This window comes from Siniperca chuatsi, linkage group LG8, assembly GCF_020085105.1.
Source record: "Siniperca chuatsi isolate FFG_IHB_CAS linkage group LG8, ASM2008510v1, whole genome shotgun sequence".
Taxonomy (NCBI): domain Eukaryota; kingdom Metazoa; phylum Chordata; class Actinopteri; order Centrarchiformes; family Sinipercidae; genus Siniperca; species Siniperca chuatsi.
The window spans coordinates 16,125,721-16,144,910 of NC_058049.1; the positions used below are offsets into that span (position 1 = coordinate 16,125,721).

General features: G+C 42.5%; 2 protein-coding genes and 1 pseudogene across 2 annotated transcripts; all 3 read right to left on the bottom strand.

Moving 5' to 3' along the window:
- Window positions 1–179: 179 nt before the first annotated feature.
- On the bottom strand, window positions 180–2,720 carry LOC122880034 (annotated as a pseudogene).
- Window positions 2,721–3,958: 1,238 nt separating this feature from the next.
- LOC122880045 (protocadherin alpha-3-like) lies at window positions 3,959–6,247 on the bottom strand. The gene has a single exon (XM_044204763.1). The coding sequence runs from the start codon at window positions 5,857–5,859 to the stop codon at window positions 4,090–4,092; it is 1,770 nt and encodes a 589-aa protein (XP_044060698.1). The 5' UTR covers window positions 5,860–6,247; the 3' UTR covers window positions 3,959–4,089.
- Window positions 6,248–11,077: 4,830 nt separating this feature from the next.
- On the bottom strand, window positions 11,078–15,420 carry LOC122880753 (protocadherin alpha-7-like). Its single transcript, XM_044206181.1, has 2 exons — window positions 14,551–15,420; window positions 11,078–12,514 (listed from the first exon to the last, which is right to left on the bottom strand). Exons 1-2 carry the CDS (start codon window positions 15,418–15,420, stop codon window positions 11,078–11,080), a joined length of 2,307 nt encoding a protein of 768 aa, XP_044062116.1.
- Between the last annotated feature and the right edge of the window lie 3,770 nt (window positions 15,421–19,190).

Consider the following 19,190-nt stretch of genomic DNA (forward strand, 5'->3'; position numbering starts at 1 on the left):
CGATTACTTCTACTTAATATGAATTCCGTGTTAACTGAAAAGGAGAGTCCATGTAAATGCCATGACGGTTTCTTGACCGCTACATAGCACACAGGTCTTTTTAAAATAACGTAAATAAAACTGCACCAAGTCGTCAGTAAATCTCAACTCATAAAAAGTGCAACAAACACTTAATGTAACTATTCTCTTACCTTGTCTTTATTAGGTAAAGTCTGAGTTTTGGTGAAAGTGTCCCCTCCGTTAATACTGATCAGCTCCGCATCTACAGGCGGAAACGGTGCGGGGAAAACCACTACGTCACTCTTCAGTGTGTCTGAGCTGAAACACACGTCATACTGCTGAGTAGACTTAGAGTAAGACCAGCTCCCGTCAGGGTGGGTGGTGATCATCGGGGCGCTGTACCTGCTGAAAGGGCCGTCTGTCCTGTGGCATCTGACAGCTATTAAACTGATGAGGCTCAGCAGAAAGACCACTGACACCGACACGATGGCGATCAGCAGATACAGGTTTAAATCAGAGAAGCTCTCCTCCTTTATGGGCACGTGTCTGAACTGAGTCTGGATGTCAGCTGTGCTTTCGACCACCACCACATCAATAGACACAGTAGCTGACAGGGAGGGTTCTCCGCTATCAGAGACCAACACCACCAAGGGGTGAGTTTTCAGGTCATTGTCACTCATCCTCCTCTTAGTCCGGATCTCCCGGTGCTGGTTCCGATCCGGAAGAGGTTGTTTCCTTTGGGCTCAGAGAGGTGATAAGACAGCAGCGCGTTGTATCCAGAGTCTGCGTCTACAGCCCTGATCTTTGCCACAAAGTATCCCGCTTCAGCAGAATAGGGGATGCTCTCACTGTTAACGGAGCCGTGCTCCGAATAGGGCGCGAGGATCGCGGGACTGTTGTCATTCTCATCCAGGATACAAACGTTCACAGTCACGTTGCTGCTGAGCGGAGGGACACCAGAGTCTGTGGCCTGAACTTTAAACTGAAACGTCTTTAACTCCTCGTAGTTAAAAGACTGCAGGCTGACTATATCTCCTGTCTCTGAGTTGATGTTCACCATTGTAGATAACGGCAACGAGTTACTGTTAGTTTGTAAAAATGAATAGCTCACCTGACCGTTTTGATCGATGTCGGCATCAATTGCTGAAACCGTTTTTATAACTGCCCCTACTGGACTGTTTTCTTTCACGTAGACATTAATTATGTTTTCTGTGAACAGAGGTTTGTTATCATTGACATCTGAGACGTGCACATTAATAACGCTCGTGCTGGAGAGAGGTGGGCTGCCTTCATCAGTAGCAGTGATGCTGATATTGTATTGAGATGCTCTCTCTCTGTCAAGAGGACCGTCCACCACCAACGAATAGTAATTCTTATAGTTTGACTCTAGTTTAAAAGGGACATTATTGGAAACTGTACTGTGCACCATCGCATTTTTACCTCCGTCTCTATCAAATACTGAAACAAGTGCAATGGCGGTGCCAATGGACGCATCCTCCTTCACGGTGTTTAGCAGTGATGTAACTGAAATTTCAGGGGCATTGTCGTTGACGTCTAAAACTTCAATCAATAATTTGGCATGTGAAGTCATTGGAAAAACTGCTCCATCACTGGCTTGTACTCGAATCTCAAAAGCATTATTCTCTTCAAAGTCGATATTCTTTTTATTTGTTACAGTCCCAGTTTTTTCGTCTATAGCAAAAATATCAGTTTTGGTCACATGGTCTATTTTACTAAAGGAGTACAATATTTGTCCATTTGGGCCTGCATCTAAATCAGTAGCATTTAGCGTTATTATCGATGCGCCTATCTTTACATTCTCATACACACTCGCTTTATATAGTGTTTGACTGAATACAGGAGGGTTATCGTTAATGTCCAAAACATTGACTATAATTACCATAGTGCCAGATTTAGCAGGTGTTCCTCCGTCAATGGCAGTCAGTGTGAGTCGAATCACAGACTGTTTTTCTCTGTCTAAAACTTTCTGAAGCAGTAGTTCAGCGGTAACGCTCTCTCCTTTATGTGTAGCGAGAGAGAAGTGTTCATTTTGGCTAAGCTTGTAGGTATTTACAGTATTTTTACCGACGTCTGCGTCGTGAGCTCGTTGCAATGGGAATTTAGCCCCAGCTGCTGTGTTCTCAGTAATGTTGATTACCTGCGACGTGCTTAGAAATGACGGGGAATTATCATTTACATCTAAGATGATAATTTCAATCCGGTACAGTTTCAATGGATTGTTAATAACTGCTTCTACACCAAGTGAACATTTGGGCTCGTCGCCGCAGAGTTCCTCTCGATCTATTCTCTCATTAACGTACAGGACACCAGTCTTTAGATTTACCTCGAAATATTTTCTCTTTGATCCAGCAACGATCTGAAACATGCGGGACTCCAAATCCTGGACATTGATGTTCAGATCTTTAGCGAGATTTCCGACAACAGTCCCCAGATTCACCTCCTCTGAGACGGAGTAAGAGAGCTGCCCAGACACCGCTTCCCAGTAACAATCCAGCAGCACGACGAAGAGATATATCCACACAGAGCTCGTTCTGCTCGGCAAATTCATAATTCAATAGATTGAGAACAGACATACATAAAGATTCGTTCAATAACGTCACAGAAATATAGAAGTAAAGCTTAATAGTCTATTACACGATACGGATTTAAACTACCATAGTTAAATCGCCGTCACATTGTTCTCTTTCACCCTCTCCGTCTCTTTGTTTCAATCGCCTGAGAAACATCATCCTCCTCTGAATCTGGGAGGAGCCCCGAGCCACCAAAGAGGAAGTTCAAATGTGATGGTCTACAATGTCCTCATGTGGACACTTGGAAGAACTGCATTCTACATCAAACACGTAACAATATTACAACGACCCCCTAATTAATGTCTCCTTAAACCTTTAGCCAAATCTCAAGTAAATTTACGGTCAATATGACTCCGCCTTTTTATTCCATTATCTATTGTTTTTCAGCAATTTTGGTTCTTCTCGAAACTAAGATAGAATTAAAAGAAACGATTGAAGTACTCTCTAATTAGTCAGCTTTTTTGGAAACAGAAAAAAGCTTCTGAAAATATAAATACACAATTCAGAAAAATAGAGCACACCAAATACACAAACAAATACCCTCCTCCCGCACACACACAGACACTAGTTTTTTCAGGACTACACAGACATGGATGTCTTTCCTAGGAATGATTCAAGAGAGGATTCACTTATGTGTAAATATACATGAAACTGGTTTATAAAGGTAACTGTTTTTTCCCCTGTTATTAATCAATGTGCTTCTCCATGTGCCTGATGAAGAGTATAGGGACCACACAAACACAAACTTGCGTTCAGCACCATGGATAGCGACATCCCCTTCGAAACTGCCGAATTTGCAGGAAAAATTACTCTGAATTTGAAATCCAGAAACACAAAGGATGCCTTTATCAGTCTATCCCAACAATTGTATTACTTATTCAAACGTCAAGTCAGTTTAACTGCCATTTTTTCGTCACCTATACGTGACAAAAGCCCTTTGAAAATGCCACAAATAAAAACTGCATTTCGTTGCACCTGTTCCTGACATGCAGTGTAATAATATGCCTTATTAGTGGATGCTCTGTCCTTGTCTTTATTAAAATCTCCAATCTCAAATACCCAGCCTTTTTTTAAACTGCAGAGCTAAATGACGGCAAATATTTTATCTACACAGATACTTTGAAAACGAATGATGACATGTTTAATATATTGTAGGGTTCAACGTTGCATAAGATATGTTTAAATGTGCTCATAAATAAATACTTGCCCACAACACCATGCATAGTGACCCGCACACTAAAATACCGAATGGGTCAACAATGATTGAGATGAGAAAACCAACGGCAAATGCACAGTAGGCTACAGTTTATTAGATATCAACCTACTCAACTTATAGTTTATGTAATTTCTATTTTAACTCAAACAGTAGTTCAAATGTCATTTACTTGTCAGCGACGTACTGTAACACGAAGCCCTTTAAAATAACACAAGTAAAACTGCAGCATGTCGGCTCCAATTCTCAACATAGAAACAGTGCAGTAATTAGTACTTAATGTAACTATGTTCTTACCTTGTCTTTGTTAGGTAAAGTCTGAGTTTTGGTGAAAGTGTCCCCTCCGTTAATACTGATCAGCTCCGCATCTACAGGCGGAAACGGTGCGGGGAAAACCACTACGTCACTCTTCAGTGTGTCTGAGCTGAAACACACGTCATACTGCTGAGTAGACTTAGAGTAAGACCAGCTCCCGTCAGGGTGGGTGGTGATCATCGGGGCGCTGTACCTGCTGAAAGGGCCGTCTGTCCTGTGGCATCTGACAGCTATTAAACTGATGAGGCTCAGCAGAAAGACCACTGACACCGACACGATGGCGATCAGCAGATACAGGTTTAAATCAGAGAAGCTCTCCTCCTTTATGGGCACGTGTCTGAACTGAGTCTGGATGTCAGCTGTGCTTTCGACCACCACCACATCAATAGACACAGTAGCTGACAGGGAGGGCTCTCCGTTATCAGAGACCAACACCACCAAGGGGTGAGTTTTCAGGTCATTGTCACTCATCCTCCTCTTAGTCCGGATCTCCCCGGTGCTGGTTCCGATCCGGAAGAGGTTGTTTCCTTTGGGCTCAGAGAGGTGATAAGACAGCAGCGCGTTGTATCCAGAGTCTGCGTCTACAGCCCTGATCTTTGCCACAAAGTATCCCGCTTCAGCAGAATAGGGGATGCTCTCACTGTTAACGGAGCCGTGCTCCGAATAGGGCGCGAGGATCGCGGGACTGTTGTCATTCTCATCCAGGATACAAACGTTCACAGTCACGTTGCTGCTGAGCGGAGGAACACCAGAGTCTGTGGCCTGAACTTTAAACTGAAACGTCTTTAACTCCTCGTAGTTAAAAGACTGCAGACTGACTATATCTCCTGTCTCTGAGTTGATGTTCACCATTGTAGATAACGGCAATGAGTTACTGTTAGTTTCGACAATTGAATATCTCACCTGGGCATTTTGATCAATGTCTGCATCAACTGCAGATACTACTTTGAGAACAGCTCCAACCGGACTGTTCTCTTTTAAATAAACATTGACCATAGTGTCTGAAAAACTAGGCGAGTTGTCATTGACATCGGAAATATAAACTGTAAGATCGCTGGTGCTCGTGAGAGCTGGTATTCCATCATCTGTAGCGGTGATGGTGACATTATAATGTGAAGCACTCTCTCTGTCCAGCTGTCCGTCTACTACCAAAGAGTAATAGTTTTTATAATTTGTTTCCAATTTAAAGGGGCTGCCATCTTTAATATCACAATGAACTACTCCATTTTTACCTCCATCTCTATCCAGGACTGACACAAGGGCAACAGCAGTACCTGTTTTTGCATCCTCTTTCACTCTGTTAATTAAAGATGTTACATATATTTCAGGAGTATTATCATTTAAATCCACCACCTCTATTAGTATTTTGCACTGTGCTGCCATTGGAGGAGAGCCTTTGTCACTAGCTTGCACACGGATTTCAAAAGCCGGGTGCTCTTCAAAGTCAATTTTTCCCTTAACTGTTAATAAACCTGTGTGCTCATCAATTTGGAATATTTCCAAAACATGGTCTTGATCTTTGCTGCCCAGTGAAAATGAAATCTGGCCGTTTGGACCGTCATCAGCGTCTGTTGCCGTTACTGTTAATACTGATGTACCAAGCGGTGCATTTTCAGTAATACTTGTTTTATACAGTGGTTTGGTAAATATTGGGACATTGTCATTAACGTCTAAGACATTAATTATTATTTGTGATGTTCCGGATTTTGGAGGTGTCCCTCCGTCTACAGCAGTCAACATAAGTTTAATTACAGGCTGTTTTTCTCGGTCTAAAGGTTTCTGGAGAACCAGCTCAGCAGACACACTCTCTCCTTTGTTCACTGATAACGAAAAATGGTCATTTTGATTTAGCTTGTACGTACTGATACCATTTTTTCCTACATCGGCATCATAGGCAGACAACACAAGAAATTTAGTTCCAGGTAGTGTGCTTTCGGCTATTTCAATACTTTGCGAATTAGTACTGAAAGATGGATGATTGTCATTTACATCTAGAATATTTACGTCTAAACGATAAAGCTTCAATGGGCCATTTATCACAGCCTCTACGCTCACTGTGCATTTCTTTGACTTCGCACAGAGCTCCTCTCTGTCTATTCTATCATTGACAAAGAGAACACCAGTCTTTAGATTTACCTCGAAAAATTTTCTGTTTGATCCGGTAACAATTTGAAACATACGAGACTCCAGATCATCGACATTGAGGTTTAGATCCTTGGCTATATTTCCTACAGAAGTCCCCGGATTCACCTCTTCTGATATGGAGTAGGAGAGCTGCCCGGACACTGCTTCCCAGTAACAGTCCAGCAATGCAAATAACACGTATGCCACCACGGGACTCCTGTTAATTGATGACATAATCCAACCCGACGTGAAACCAACATAGAAACAAGTCTAATGGATGTCGAGTATTTTCAGAAACTGTGTTCCTTTTTCTTCTAATTTGTCCACACTGCAGATGATGCCCCAGCTTTCTCTCTGTGCTTCTGCGTCTCTTTGTGTCAAAGCCCAACGAGACATCATCACGCTCTTAATCTGGGAGGGGCCTCAGGATTTAAAAAAAATCGTCTCTGAGTTATGGTCTACAGTGCCCCCGTATGGCCTTAAGGCCTAATTACATTACAATCCAAGGGAAAACAGTATTGCATTACTCAAACCATCTCTCTTTGATGCTCAGCACAAAATTGGCCATTTTTTAACGAACATAAATCCAGGAAATATCAGGTTGCTTTCTTAGAAAAATATTAACTGGTCGTATTATCTGGTAATATGCAAGGTTTTATGTATTTCAAAATGAGGGTCAACACATCTGTTTGTGATTGGCATGTTTATGTCTTTGATTGAAATGTAATCTCGGCAAACAATCCTTATGCCATAAATGAAATGGCGTAAAAACAGAAAATCTCAAAGGGTCGTTGTTGATATGCTCAAACAAAAGGCCATTAGAGCAAACGGGGAATTGGCAGAAAAACAAGGAGTATACCTCATAATAATTAGAAAGTCACTTGAAAATGAGTCTCTTATATAACAACAAAAGAATGGACTATGAAAAAATACAGCACGCCAACACGGCAAACTAATCAGCCATTAAGAAGGAACTCTATCTATCAGTGCCATTGTCAACGAACAAAAGATGTACGTGACACTTGCCAACTTTGCGAAAAAATATGAGTAAAAAAAAAATCAAGGCAATATTATTGTCAACTAAGGTCAACAAGTATGAACTTAACATTTTATTTGTATGAATAAAAAACAGTAAAACATTAACACAATCTTTTTATCGGGTCAGCGTTCTCGTGTACAGCACCATGGATAGCGACTGATGCATTTGAACGGAAAAGACTGACTTAAAAGATGTAGACGATGACAGAAGCAAAACGTCAAAGGATTTAGCAGGAGTAAATGAACGAAATCATTTCCCACAACACGTTTTATATGTGTAAAAACATACCCAAAGATGCAGATAAAGAAGAAAGGAAAAACTAACGAACGACTACATACGTGAATAGCAATCAAGGCCAATGTTACTATGTTGTCTAAATGTGTAGGCCATTATAAACGTGCTGTTCTTACCTTGTCTTTATTAGGTAAAGTCTGAGTTTTGGTGAAAAAGTCCCCTCCGTTAATACTGATCAGCTCCGCATCTACAGGCGGAAACGGTGCGGGGAAAACCACTACGTCACTCTTCAGTGTGTCTGAGCTGAAACACACGTCATACTGCTGAGTAGATTTAGAGTAAGACCAGCTCCCGTCAGGGTGGGTGGTGATCATCGGGGCGCTGTACCTGCTGAAAGGGCCGTCTGTCCTGTGGCATCTGACAGCTATTAAACTGATGAGGCTCAGCAGAAAGACCACTGACACCGACACGATGGCGATCAGCAGATACAGGTTTAAATCAGAGAAGCTCTCCTCCTTTATGGGCACGTGTCTGAACTGAGTCTGGATGTCAGCTGTGCTTTCGACCACCGCCACATCAATAGACACAGTAGCTGACAGGGAGGGTTCTCCGCTATCAGAGACCAACACCACCAAGGGGTGAATTTTCAGGTCATTGTCACTCATTCTCCTCTTAGTCCGGATCTCCCCGGTGCTGGTTCCGATCCGGAAGAGGTTGTTTCCTTTGGGCTCAGAGAGGTGATAAGACAGCAGCGCGTTGTATCCAGAGTCTGCGTCTACAGCCCTGATCTTTGCCACAAAGTATCCCGCTTCAGCAGAATAGGGGATGCTCTCACTGTTAACGGAGCCGTGCTCCGAATAGGGCGCGAGGATCGCGGGACTGTTGTCATTCTCATCCAGGATACAAACGTTCACAGTCACGTTGCTGCTGAGCGGAGGAACACCAGAGTCTATGGCCTGAACTTTAAACTGAAACGTCTTTAACTCCTCGTAGTTAAAAGACTGCAGGCTGACTATATCTCCAGTCTCTGAGTTGATGTTCACCATTGTAGATAACGGCAACGAGTTACTGTTAGTTTGTAAAAATGAATAGCTCACCTGACCGTTTTGATCGATGTCGGCATCAATTGCTGAAACCGTTTTTATAACTGCCCCTACTGGACTGTTTTCTTTCACGTAGACATTAATTATGTTTTCTGTGAACAGAGGTTTGTTATCATTCACATCTGAAACGTGCACATTAATAACGCTCGTGCTGGAGAGAGGTGGGCTGCCTTCATCAGTAGCAGTGATGCTGATATTGTATTGAGATGCTCTCTCTCTGTCAAGAGGACCGTCCACCACCAACGAATAGTAATTCTTATAGTTTGACTCTAGTTTAAAAGGGACATTATTGGAAACTGTACTGTGCACCATCGCATTTTTACCTCCGTCTCTATCAAATACTGAAACAAGTGCAATGGCGGTGCCAATGGACGCATCCTCCTTCACGGTGTTTAGCAGTGATGTAACTGAAATTTCAGGGGCATTGTCGTTGACGTCTAAAACTTCAATCAATAATTTGGTATGTGAAGTCATTGGAAAAACTGCTCCATCACTGGCTTGTACTCGAATCTCAAAAGCATTATTCTCTTCAAAGTCGATATTCTTTTTATTTGTTACAGTCCCAGTTTTTTCGTCTATAGCAAAAAGATCTGTTTGTTTCCCTCGGCCTACTTCACTGAATGAATATAACACTTGTCCATTTTGGCCTGCATCTAAATCAGTAGCATTTAGCGTTATTATCGATGTGCCTATCTTTACATTCTCATACACACTCGCTTTATATAGTGTTTGACTGAATACAGGAGGGTTATCGTTAATGTCCAAAACATTGACTATAATTACCATAGTGCCAGATTTAGCAGGTGTTCCTCCGTCAATGGCAGTCAGTTTGAGTCGAATCACAGACTGTTTTTCTCTGTCTAAAACTTTCTGAAGCAGTAGTTCGGGAGTTACACTCTCTCCTTTATGTGTAGCGAGAGAGAAGTGTTCATTTTGGCTAAGCTTGTAGGTATTTACAGTATTTTTACCGACGTCTGCGTCTTCAGCAGGATGCAATGGGAATTTAGCCCCAGCTGCTGTGTTCTCAGTAATGTCGATTACCTGTGACGTGCTGAGAAATGACGGGGAATTATCATTTACATCTAAGATGATAATTTCAATCCGGTACAGTTTCAATGGATTGTTAATAACTGCTTCTACACTAAGTGAACATTTGGGCTCGTCGCCGCAGAGTTCCTCTCGATCTATTCTCTCATTAACGTACAGGACACCAGTCTTCAGATTTACCTCGAAAAATGTTCTCTTTGACCCAGCAACGATCTGAAACATGCGGGACTCCAAATCCTGGACATTGATGTTCAGATCTGTAACGAGATTTCCGACAACAGTCCCCAGATTCACCTCCTCTGAGACGGAGTAAGAGAGCTGCCCAGACACCGCTTCCCAGTAACAATCCAGCAGCACGACGAAGAGATATATCCACACAGAGCTCGTTCTGCTCGGCAAATTCATACTTCCATACATCGAGAACAGACATAGAGACAGAATCGGCCAAAAACGCCACTCAAATAACAAAATTAAACCGAAAAACGAAGTACACTACAATAAGAAATTGGTCGTAGCACTGTTCTCTTTCGCCCTCTAAGTCTCTTTGTTTCAATCGCCCGAGAAACATCATCTTCATTGGGATCTGGGAGGAGCCCCGAGCCACCAAAGAGGAAGTTCAAATGTGATGGTCTACAATGTCCCCATCTGGACACTTGGAAGAACTGCATTCAACATCAAGACATTACATTATTAGCAAGACCCTTATATTCTTAATTTCCCCTCTAACATTCAGCCAAGCTACTCCATATCCCAAGGAGAGTCATCATAAGTTCGTATATTATCATACTGATCCTTTAAATTAATATTTTATACCTAAGTGTATCTTTTTAGTAATTATTTTAGAAATTGAGTCAAAAATGGGGTCAACTGTTGTTGTTACAGAAGTTGGTACTGAAAATATCCACATTCCAGGAAGATAGTTTAGAAGGTACTGAACAAAACCACACTTTCCAAACTAGCCAGACACACAAACACAGACACAATAAATATTTATTTTAGGGAAACATAATCAATCTAAAGGCAAAGACTTCATCAAGAGAGCCACCTCCTCATAAATGATGAAATATATTGTGTATTATAAAATAATTATTGCCAAGGATATGAATCAGTATTTAAATGTCATTTCTACAAGACAGGGTTGCAAGAACCATACAATTGCTGAAACGTTATTTTTTAAAAATTAATGAGGACATTTTTTTTTACTTTTCTTTGTCCTGGGGATAAGAAACAACACACAACCAGAACCGTGCGTTCAGCACCATGGTTAGCGACATGCACATTACACATTTTGTAGTCACCTAGTGACATAGCACACGTCTCTTTAAAAACTACTCAAAGTAAAACTGTATCAATTTCCACCCAGTTCTCGACATAAGGGTTTTATAATAACATGCCTAAATACGTAATGCCATCATGTTCTTACCGTGTCTTTGTTGGGTAAAGTCTGAGTCCGGGTAAAAGTGTCCCCTCCGTTAATACTGATCAGCTCCGCATCTACAGGCGGAAACGGTGCGGGGAAAACCACTACGTCACTCTTCAGTGTGTCTGAGCTGAAACACACGTCATACTGCTGAGTAGATTTAGAGTAAGACCAGCTCCCGTCAGGGTGGGTGGTGATCATCGGGGCGCTGTACCTGCTGAAAGGGCCGTCTGTCCTGTGGCATCTGACAGCTATTAAACTGATGAGGCTCAGCAGAAAGACCACTGACACCGACACGATGGCGATCAGCAGATACAGGTTTAAATCAGAGAAGCTCTCCTCCTTTAGGGGCACGTGTCTGAACTGAGTCTGGATGTCAGCTGTGCTTTCGACCACCACCACATCAATAGACACAGTAGCTGACAGGGAGGGTTCTCCGCTATCAGAGACCAACACCACCAAGGGGTGAGTTTTCAGGTCATTGTCACTCATTCTCCTCTTAGTCCGGATCTCCCCGGTGCTGGTTCCGATCCGGAAGAGGTTGTTTCCTTTGGGCTCAGACAGGTGATAAGACAGCAGCGCGTTGTATCCAGAGTCTGCGTCTACAGCCCTGATCTTTGCCACAAAGTATCCCGCTTCAGCAGAATAGGGGATGCTCTCACTGTTAACGGAGCCGTGCTCCGAATAGGGCGCGAGGATCGCGGGACTGTTGTCATTCTCATCCAGGATACAAACGTTCACAGTCACGTTGCTGCTGAGCGGAGGAACACCAGAGTCTGTGGCCTGAACGTTAAACTGAAACGTCTTTAACTCCTCGTAGTTAAAAGACTGCAGGCTGACTATATCTCCTGTCTCTGAGTTGATGTTCACCATTGTAGATAACGGCAACGAGTTACTGTTAATTTGCAAAAATGAATAGCTCACCTGACCATTTTGATCAATATCGGCATCAATTGCAGTCACTGTTTTAATAACTGCTCCTACTGGACTGTTTTCTTTCACATAAACATTAACCAGCGGCTCCGAGAAGCGAGGCGGGTTGTCATTCACATCAGAAACATGAACAGTGACTATGCTGGTGCTGGAGAGAGGTGGAGTCCCTTCATCAGTCGCTACGATAGTGACATTATACTGAGCCTGGGTTTCTCTATCAAGCGGACCATTAACTACTAAGGAATAATAGTTTTTGTAATTTGTGTCCAATTTAAAGGGGGCATCATTTGCAATGACAGCTTTTACTACACCGTTTTTCCCACCATCTTTGTCCAGTACAGAGACAAGTGCAATAGCAGTACCTACTTCTGCGTCCTCCTTCACCGTGTTTAGTAGTGACGTCACAGTGATCTCAGGAGCGTTGTCATTTAGGTCCACCACTTCTACCAGCACCTTACAATGAGCAGACATGGGAGGCTGGCCTTTGTCACTGGCCTGTGCATGAATCTCAAACGCAGGATTTTCTTCATAGTCGATTTTACCTTTTACTGAAATTACGCCGGTGTTTCTATCAATCTGAAATAAATCTAGAACTTGATCCTGACCTTTTCTTCTCAAAGAGTATTCTACTTCACTGTTTACACCCTCATCTGCGTCTGTTGCATTCAGAATGATCACAGTAGACCCTGTTGGCAAGTTTTCAGAAATTTTAATTTTGTATAAAGATCTACTGAACACAGGATGGTTGTCGTTATTATCCAAAACGGTGATAATAATTTGTGAGCTTCCTGACTTCGATGGATTTCCTCCGTCTACTGCAGTCAGTGTGAGTTTTATAACAGAGTCAAGCTCGCGGTCTAACGATTTTTTCAACACTAACTCTGCTGAGACGCTGTCTCCTCCTTTGTGAATTTCTAAAGAAAAATAATCATTATTACTAAGCTTGTATGTGATAACACCGTTCCTGCCAACATCCAAATCCGATGCCTCTATCAGTCCAAATTTCACTCCTGGTAAAGTATTTTCAGCAATGTCAAGGGACTGCAATTGCTCAGAGAAAACGGGTGCATTGTCATTTATATCTATTATAGTTATCTCTAAACGGTAAAGCTTCAGTGGGTCGTTGATCACGGCCTCAACATTGACAGTACATGTTATAGCCTTCGCACAATGCTCTTCCCGGTCTATTCTTTCATTGACATATAGAACACCCGTTTTCAGATTTACATCGAAATATTTTCTCTTGGATCCACTAACAATCTGAAACATACGAGACTCTAAATCCTGGACATTGAGATTTAGATCTTTGGCGATATTTCCAACAGAAGTCCCCGGGTTTACCTCCTCTGATACGGAATACGAGAGCTGTCCAAACACCGCTTCCCAGCAATAATTCAGCAGCACGGCCACGAGATATATCCGAAACAGGCTCGTTCTGTTTGAGAAATACATGATTATATCCAACCCGAAAAAGGCATAAATCCAAGTCCAACCAATCCCGTCAAACACTCATAATAAAAGGAAACCACAAAAATCCATTTTCCCCATTTTTATCAGCCAGATGGATTTTTTTACACCCTTTTCTCTCTCGCCTTGCGTCTCTTTGTAACAAAGCCCAGAGAAACATAATCATCCTCTGTTTCTGGGAGGAGTCTTGTTCCTTCTGAAATAACGTTCAGATGTCATGGTCTACAGTGTCCTCATGTGGTGATGTAAAATAACTGCATTCAACCTCGGACCACAGTGGAATGACTAACTAATTGTGCAAACAGAGCAATTTCATAATAATAAATAAAATTTGTCATCTATGTCAATCGATCATAATAAACGCAATTCGACACAATTATCCGTCTCATTTTCCTCCTCTGTCTCTTTCTAACTTTTTTCTTTTTTATCTACACCACTAGAAGTTAACCTGTTACTGATGGCTAGAAAGCTACACAAAGTAAAACACGATGTACATTAGGCTACGAGTGAAACTTTAAAACACAGTAAAGGTACAGATAAAGCTGAAACTGTCGATGGCGAATAACAATTGCTATATTTCCCTATTTTCCAAAACGAAAAAGGCATAGCAAATTAGTGAAATAAGCTATTGAAATATCTTCCCTAAGTGTGATGAAACGGGGTTTACATCTTTCATCAGTAGCTAAAAATCCAAATATATGTGGCAAGAAATTATACTACTCTTCTTCCATTAAACACATTTTCCGAGTTGCACTCTCCGGACCCCATCAACAAACACACTGTGGCGCTTATTTCAGCACCATGGACAGCGACATACACTTTCTGTTTAGAGTGAGAGGCTTATGAACTCCAAATACTGTCATTACTCTGCCTCATGTACCACTGTACATTTCAACACCAATCGAAAGCCAAAAACACACATATAAATACAATGTGGAAAGTTATTACGAGGTGATTTCACTTCAGATATAAGATAAAAAAAACAAACACGCCGGGACATACTTTCAGCCTCAGCTCTCGAGAGTACAATCATATGAACATGGAGCTTTTTCATACTTACTTACCTTGTCTTTATTAGGTAAAGTCTGAGTCCGGGTGAAAGTGTCTCCTCCGTTAATACTGATCAGCTCCGCATCTACAGGCGGAAACGGTGCGGGGAAAACCACTACGTCACTCTTCAGTGTGTCTGAGCTGAAACACACGTCATACTGCTGAGTAGATTTAGAGTAAGACCAGCTCCCGTCAGGGTGGGTGGTGATCATCGGGGCGCTGTACCTGCTGAAAGGGCCGTCTGTCCTGTGGCATCTGACAGCTATTAAACTGATGAGGCTCAGCAGAAAGACCACTGACACCGACACGATGGCGATCAGCAGATACAGGTTTAAATCAGAGAAGCTCTCCTCCTTTATGGGCACGTGTCTGAACTGAGTCTGGATGTCAGCTGTGCTTTCGACCACCACCACATCAATAGACACAGTAGCTGACAGGGAGGGTTCTCCGCTATCAGAGACCAACACCACCAAGGGGTGAGTTTTCAGGTCATTGTCACTCATCCTCCTCTTAGTCCGGATCTCCCCGGTGCTGGTTCCGATCCGGAAGAGGTTGTTTCCTTTGGGCTCAGAGAGGTGATAAGACAGCAGCGCGTTGTATCCAGAGTCTGCGTCTACAGCCCTGATCTTTGCCACAAAGTATCCCGCTTCAGCAGAATAGGGGATGCTCTCACTGTTAACGGAGCCGTGCTCCGAATAGGGCGCGAGGATCGCGGGACTGTTGTCATTCTCATCCAGGATACAAACGTTCACAGTCACGTTGCTGCTGAGCGGAGGAACACCAGAGTCTATGGCCTGAACTTTAAACTGAAACGTCTTTAACTCCTCGTAGTTAAAAGACTGCAGGCTGACTATATCTCCAGTCTCTGAGTTGATGTTCACCATTGTAGATAACGGCAACGAGTTACTGTTAATTTGTAAAAATGAATAGCTCACCTGACCGTTTTGATCGATGTCGGCATCAATTGCTGAAACCGTTTTTATAACTGCCCCTACTGGACTGTTTTCTTTCACATAGACATTAATTATGTTTTCTGTGAACAGAGGTTTGTTATCATTCACATCTGAAACGTGCACATTAATAACGCTCGTGCTGGAGAGAGGTGGGCTGCCTTCATCAGTAGCAGTGATGCTGATATTGTATTGAGATGCTCTCTCTCTGTCAAGAGGACCGTCCACCACCAACGAATAGTAATTCTTATAGTTTGACTCTAGTTTAAAAGGGACATTATTGGAAACTGTACTGTGCACCATCGCATTTTTACCTCCGTCTTTATCAAATACTGAAACAAGTGCAATGGCGGTGCCAATGGACGCATCCTCTTTCACGGTGTTTAGCAGTGATGTAACTGAAATTTCAGGGGCATTGTCGTTGACGTCTAAAACTTCAATCAATAATTTGGTATGTGAGGTGAGAGGAGAAGAACCTCCATCACTGGCTTGTACTCGAATCTCAAAAGCATTATTCTCTTCAAAGTCGATATTCTTTTTATTTGTTACAGTCCCAGTTTTTTCGTCTATAGCAAAAAGATCTGTTTGTTTCCCTCGGCCTACTTCACTGAATGAATATAACACTTGTCCATTTTGGCCTGCATCCAAATCAGTAGCATTTAGCGTTATTATCGATGTGCCTATCTTTACATTCTCATACACACTCGCTTTATATAGTGTTTGACTGAATACAGGAGGGTTATCGTTAATGTCCAAAACATTGACTATAATTACCATAGTGCCAGATTTAGCAGGTGTTCCTCCGTCAATGGCAGTCAGTGTGAGTCGAATCACCGACTGTTTTTCTCTGTCTAAAACTTTCTGAAGCAGTAGTTCGGGAGTTACACTCTCTCCTTTATGTGTAGCGAGAGAGAAGTGTACATTTTGGCTAAGCTTGTAGGTATTTACAGTATTTTTACCGACGTCTGCGTCGTCAGCGGGATGCAGAGGGAATTTAGCCCCAGCTGCTGTGTTCTCACTAATGTTCATTACCTGTGACGTTCTTAGAAATGACGGGGAATTATCATTTACATCTAAGATGATAATTTCAATCCGGTACAGTTTCAATGGATTGTTAATAACTGCCTCTACACTAAGTGAACATTTGGGCTCGTCGCCGCAGAGTTCCTCTCGATCTATTCTCTCATTAACGTACAGGACACCAGTCTTCAGATTTACCTCGAAAAATTTTCTCTTTGACCCAGCAACGATCTGAAACATGCGGGACTCCAAATCCTGGACATTGATGTTCAGATCTGTAACGAGATTTCCGACAGCAGTCCCCAGATTCACCTCCTCTGAGACGGAGTAAGAGAGCTGCCCAGACACCGCTTCCCAGTAACAATCCAGCAGCACGACGAAGAGATATATCCACACAGAGCTCGTTCTGCTCGGCAAATTCATACTTCCATACATCGAGAACAGACATAGAGACAGAATCGGCCAAAAACGCCACTCAAATAACAAAATTAAACCGAAACGAAGTACACTACAATAAGAAATTGGTCGTAGCACTGTTCTCTTTCGCCCTCTAAGTCTCTTTGTTTCAATCGCCCGAGAAACATCATCTTCATTGGGATCTGGGAGGAGCCCCGAGCCACCAAAGAGGAAGTTCAAATGTGATGGTCTACAATGTCCCCATGTGGACACTTGGAAGAACTGCATTCAACATCAAGACATTACATTATTAGCAAGACCCTTATATTCTTAATTTCCCCTCTAACATTCAGCCAAGCTACTCCATATCCCAAGGAGAGTCATCATAAGTTCGTATATTATCATACTGATCCTTTAAATTAATATTTTATACCTAAGTGTATCTTTTTAGTAATTATTTTAGAAATTGAGTCAAAAATGGGGTCAACTGTTGTTGTTACAGAAGTTGGTACTGAAAATATCCACATTCCAGGAAGATAGTTTAGAAGGTACTGAACAAAACCACACTTTCCAAACTAGCCAGACACACAAACACAGACACAATAAATATTTATTTTAGGGAAACATAATCAATCTAAAGGCAAAGACTTCATCAAGAGAGCCACCTCCTCATAAATGATGAAATATATTGTGTATTATAAAATAATTATTGCCAAGGATATGAATCAGTATTTAAATGTCATTTCTACAAGACAGGGTTGCAAGAACCATACAATTGCTGAAACGTTATTTTTTAAAAATTAATGAGGACATTTTTTTTTACTTTTCTTTGTCCTGGGGATAAGAAACAACACACAACCAGAACCGTGCGTTCAGCACCATGGTTAGCGACATGCACATTACACATTTTGTAGTCACCTAGTGACATAGCACACGTCTCTTTAAAAACTACTCAAAGTAAAACTGTATCAATTTCCACCCAGTTCTCGACATAAGGGTTTTATAATAACATGCCTAAATACGTAATGCCATCATGTTCTTACCGTGTCTTTGTTGGGTAAAGTCTGAGTCCGGGTAAAAGTGTCCCCTCCGTTAATACTGATCAGCTCCGCATCTACAGGCGGAAACGGTGCGGGGAAAACCACTACGTCACTCTTCAGTGTGTCTGAGCTGAAACACACGTCATACTGCTGAGTAGATTTAGAGTAAGACCAGCTCCCGTCAGGGTGGGTGGTGATCATCGGGGCGCTGTACCTGCTGAAAGGGCCGTCTGTCCTGTGGCATCTGACAGCTATTAAACTGATGAGGCTCAGCAGAAAGACCACTGACACCGACACGATGGCGATCAGCAGATACAGGTTTAAATCAGAGAAGCTCTCCTCCTTTAGGGGCACGTGTCTGAACTGAGTCTGGATGTCAGCTGTGCTTTCGACCACCACCACATCAATAGACACAGTAGCTGACAGGGAGGGTTCTCCGCTATCAGAGACCAACACCACCAAGGGGTGAGTTTTCAGGTCATTGTCACTCATCCTCCTCTTAGTCCGGATCTCCCGGTGCTGGTTCCGATCCGGAAGAGGTTGTTTCCTTTGGGCTCAGACAGGTGATAAGACAGCAGCGCGTTGTATCCAGAGTCTGCGTCTACAGCCCTGATCTTTGCCACAAAGTATCCCGCTTCAGCAGAATAGGGATGCTCTCACTGTTAACGGAGCCGTGCTCCGAATAGGGCGCGAGGATCGCGGGACTGTTGTCATTCTCATCCAGGATACAAACGTTCACAGTCACGTTGCTGCTGAGCGGAGGAACACCAGAGTCTGTGGCCTGAACTTTAAACTGAAACGTCTTTAACTCCTCGTAGTTAAAAGACTGCAGGCTGACTATATCCCCAGTCTCTGAGTTGATGTTCACCATTGTAGATAACGGCAACGAGTTACTGTTAATTTGCAAAAATGAATAGCTCACCTGACCATTTTGATCAATATCGGCATCAATTGCAGTCACTGTTTTAATAACTGCTCCTACTGGACTGTTTTCTTTCACATAAACATTAACCAGCGGCTCCGAGAAGCGAGGCGGGTTGTCATTCACATCAGAAACATGAACAGTGACTATGCTGGTGCTGGAGAGAGGTGGAGTCCCTTCATCAGTCGCTACGATAGTGACATTATACTGAGCCTGGGTTTCTCTATCAAGCGGACCATTAACTACTAAGGAATAATAGTTTTTGTAATTTGTGTCCAATTTAAAGGGGGCATCATTTGCAATGACAGCTTTTACTACACCGTTTT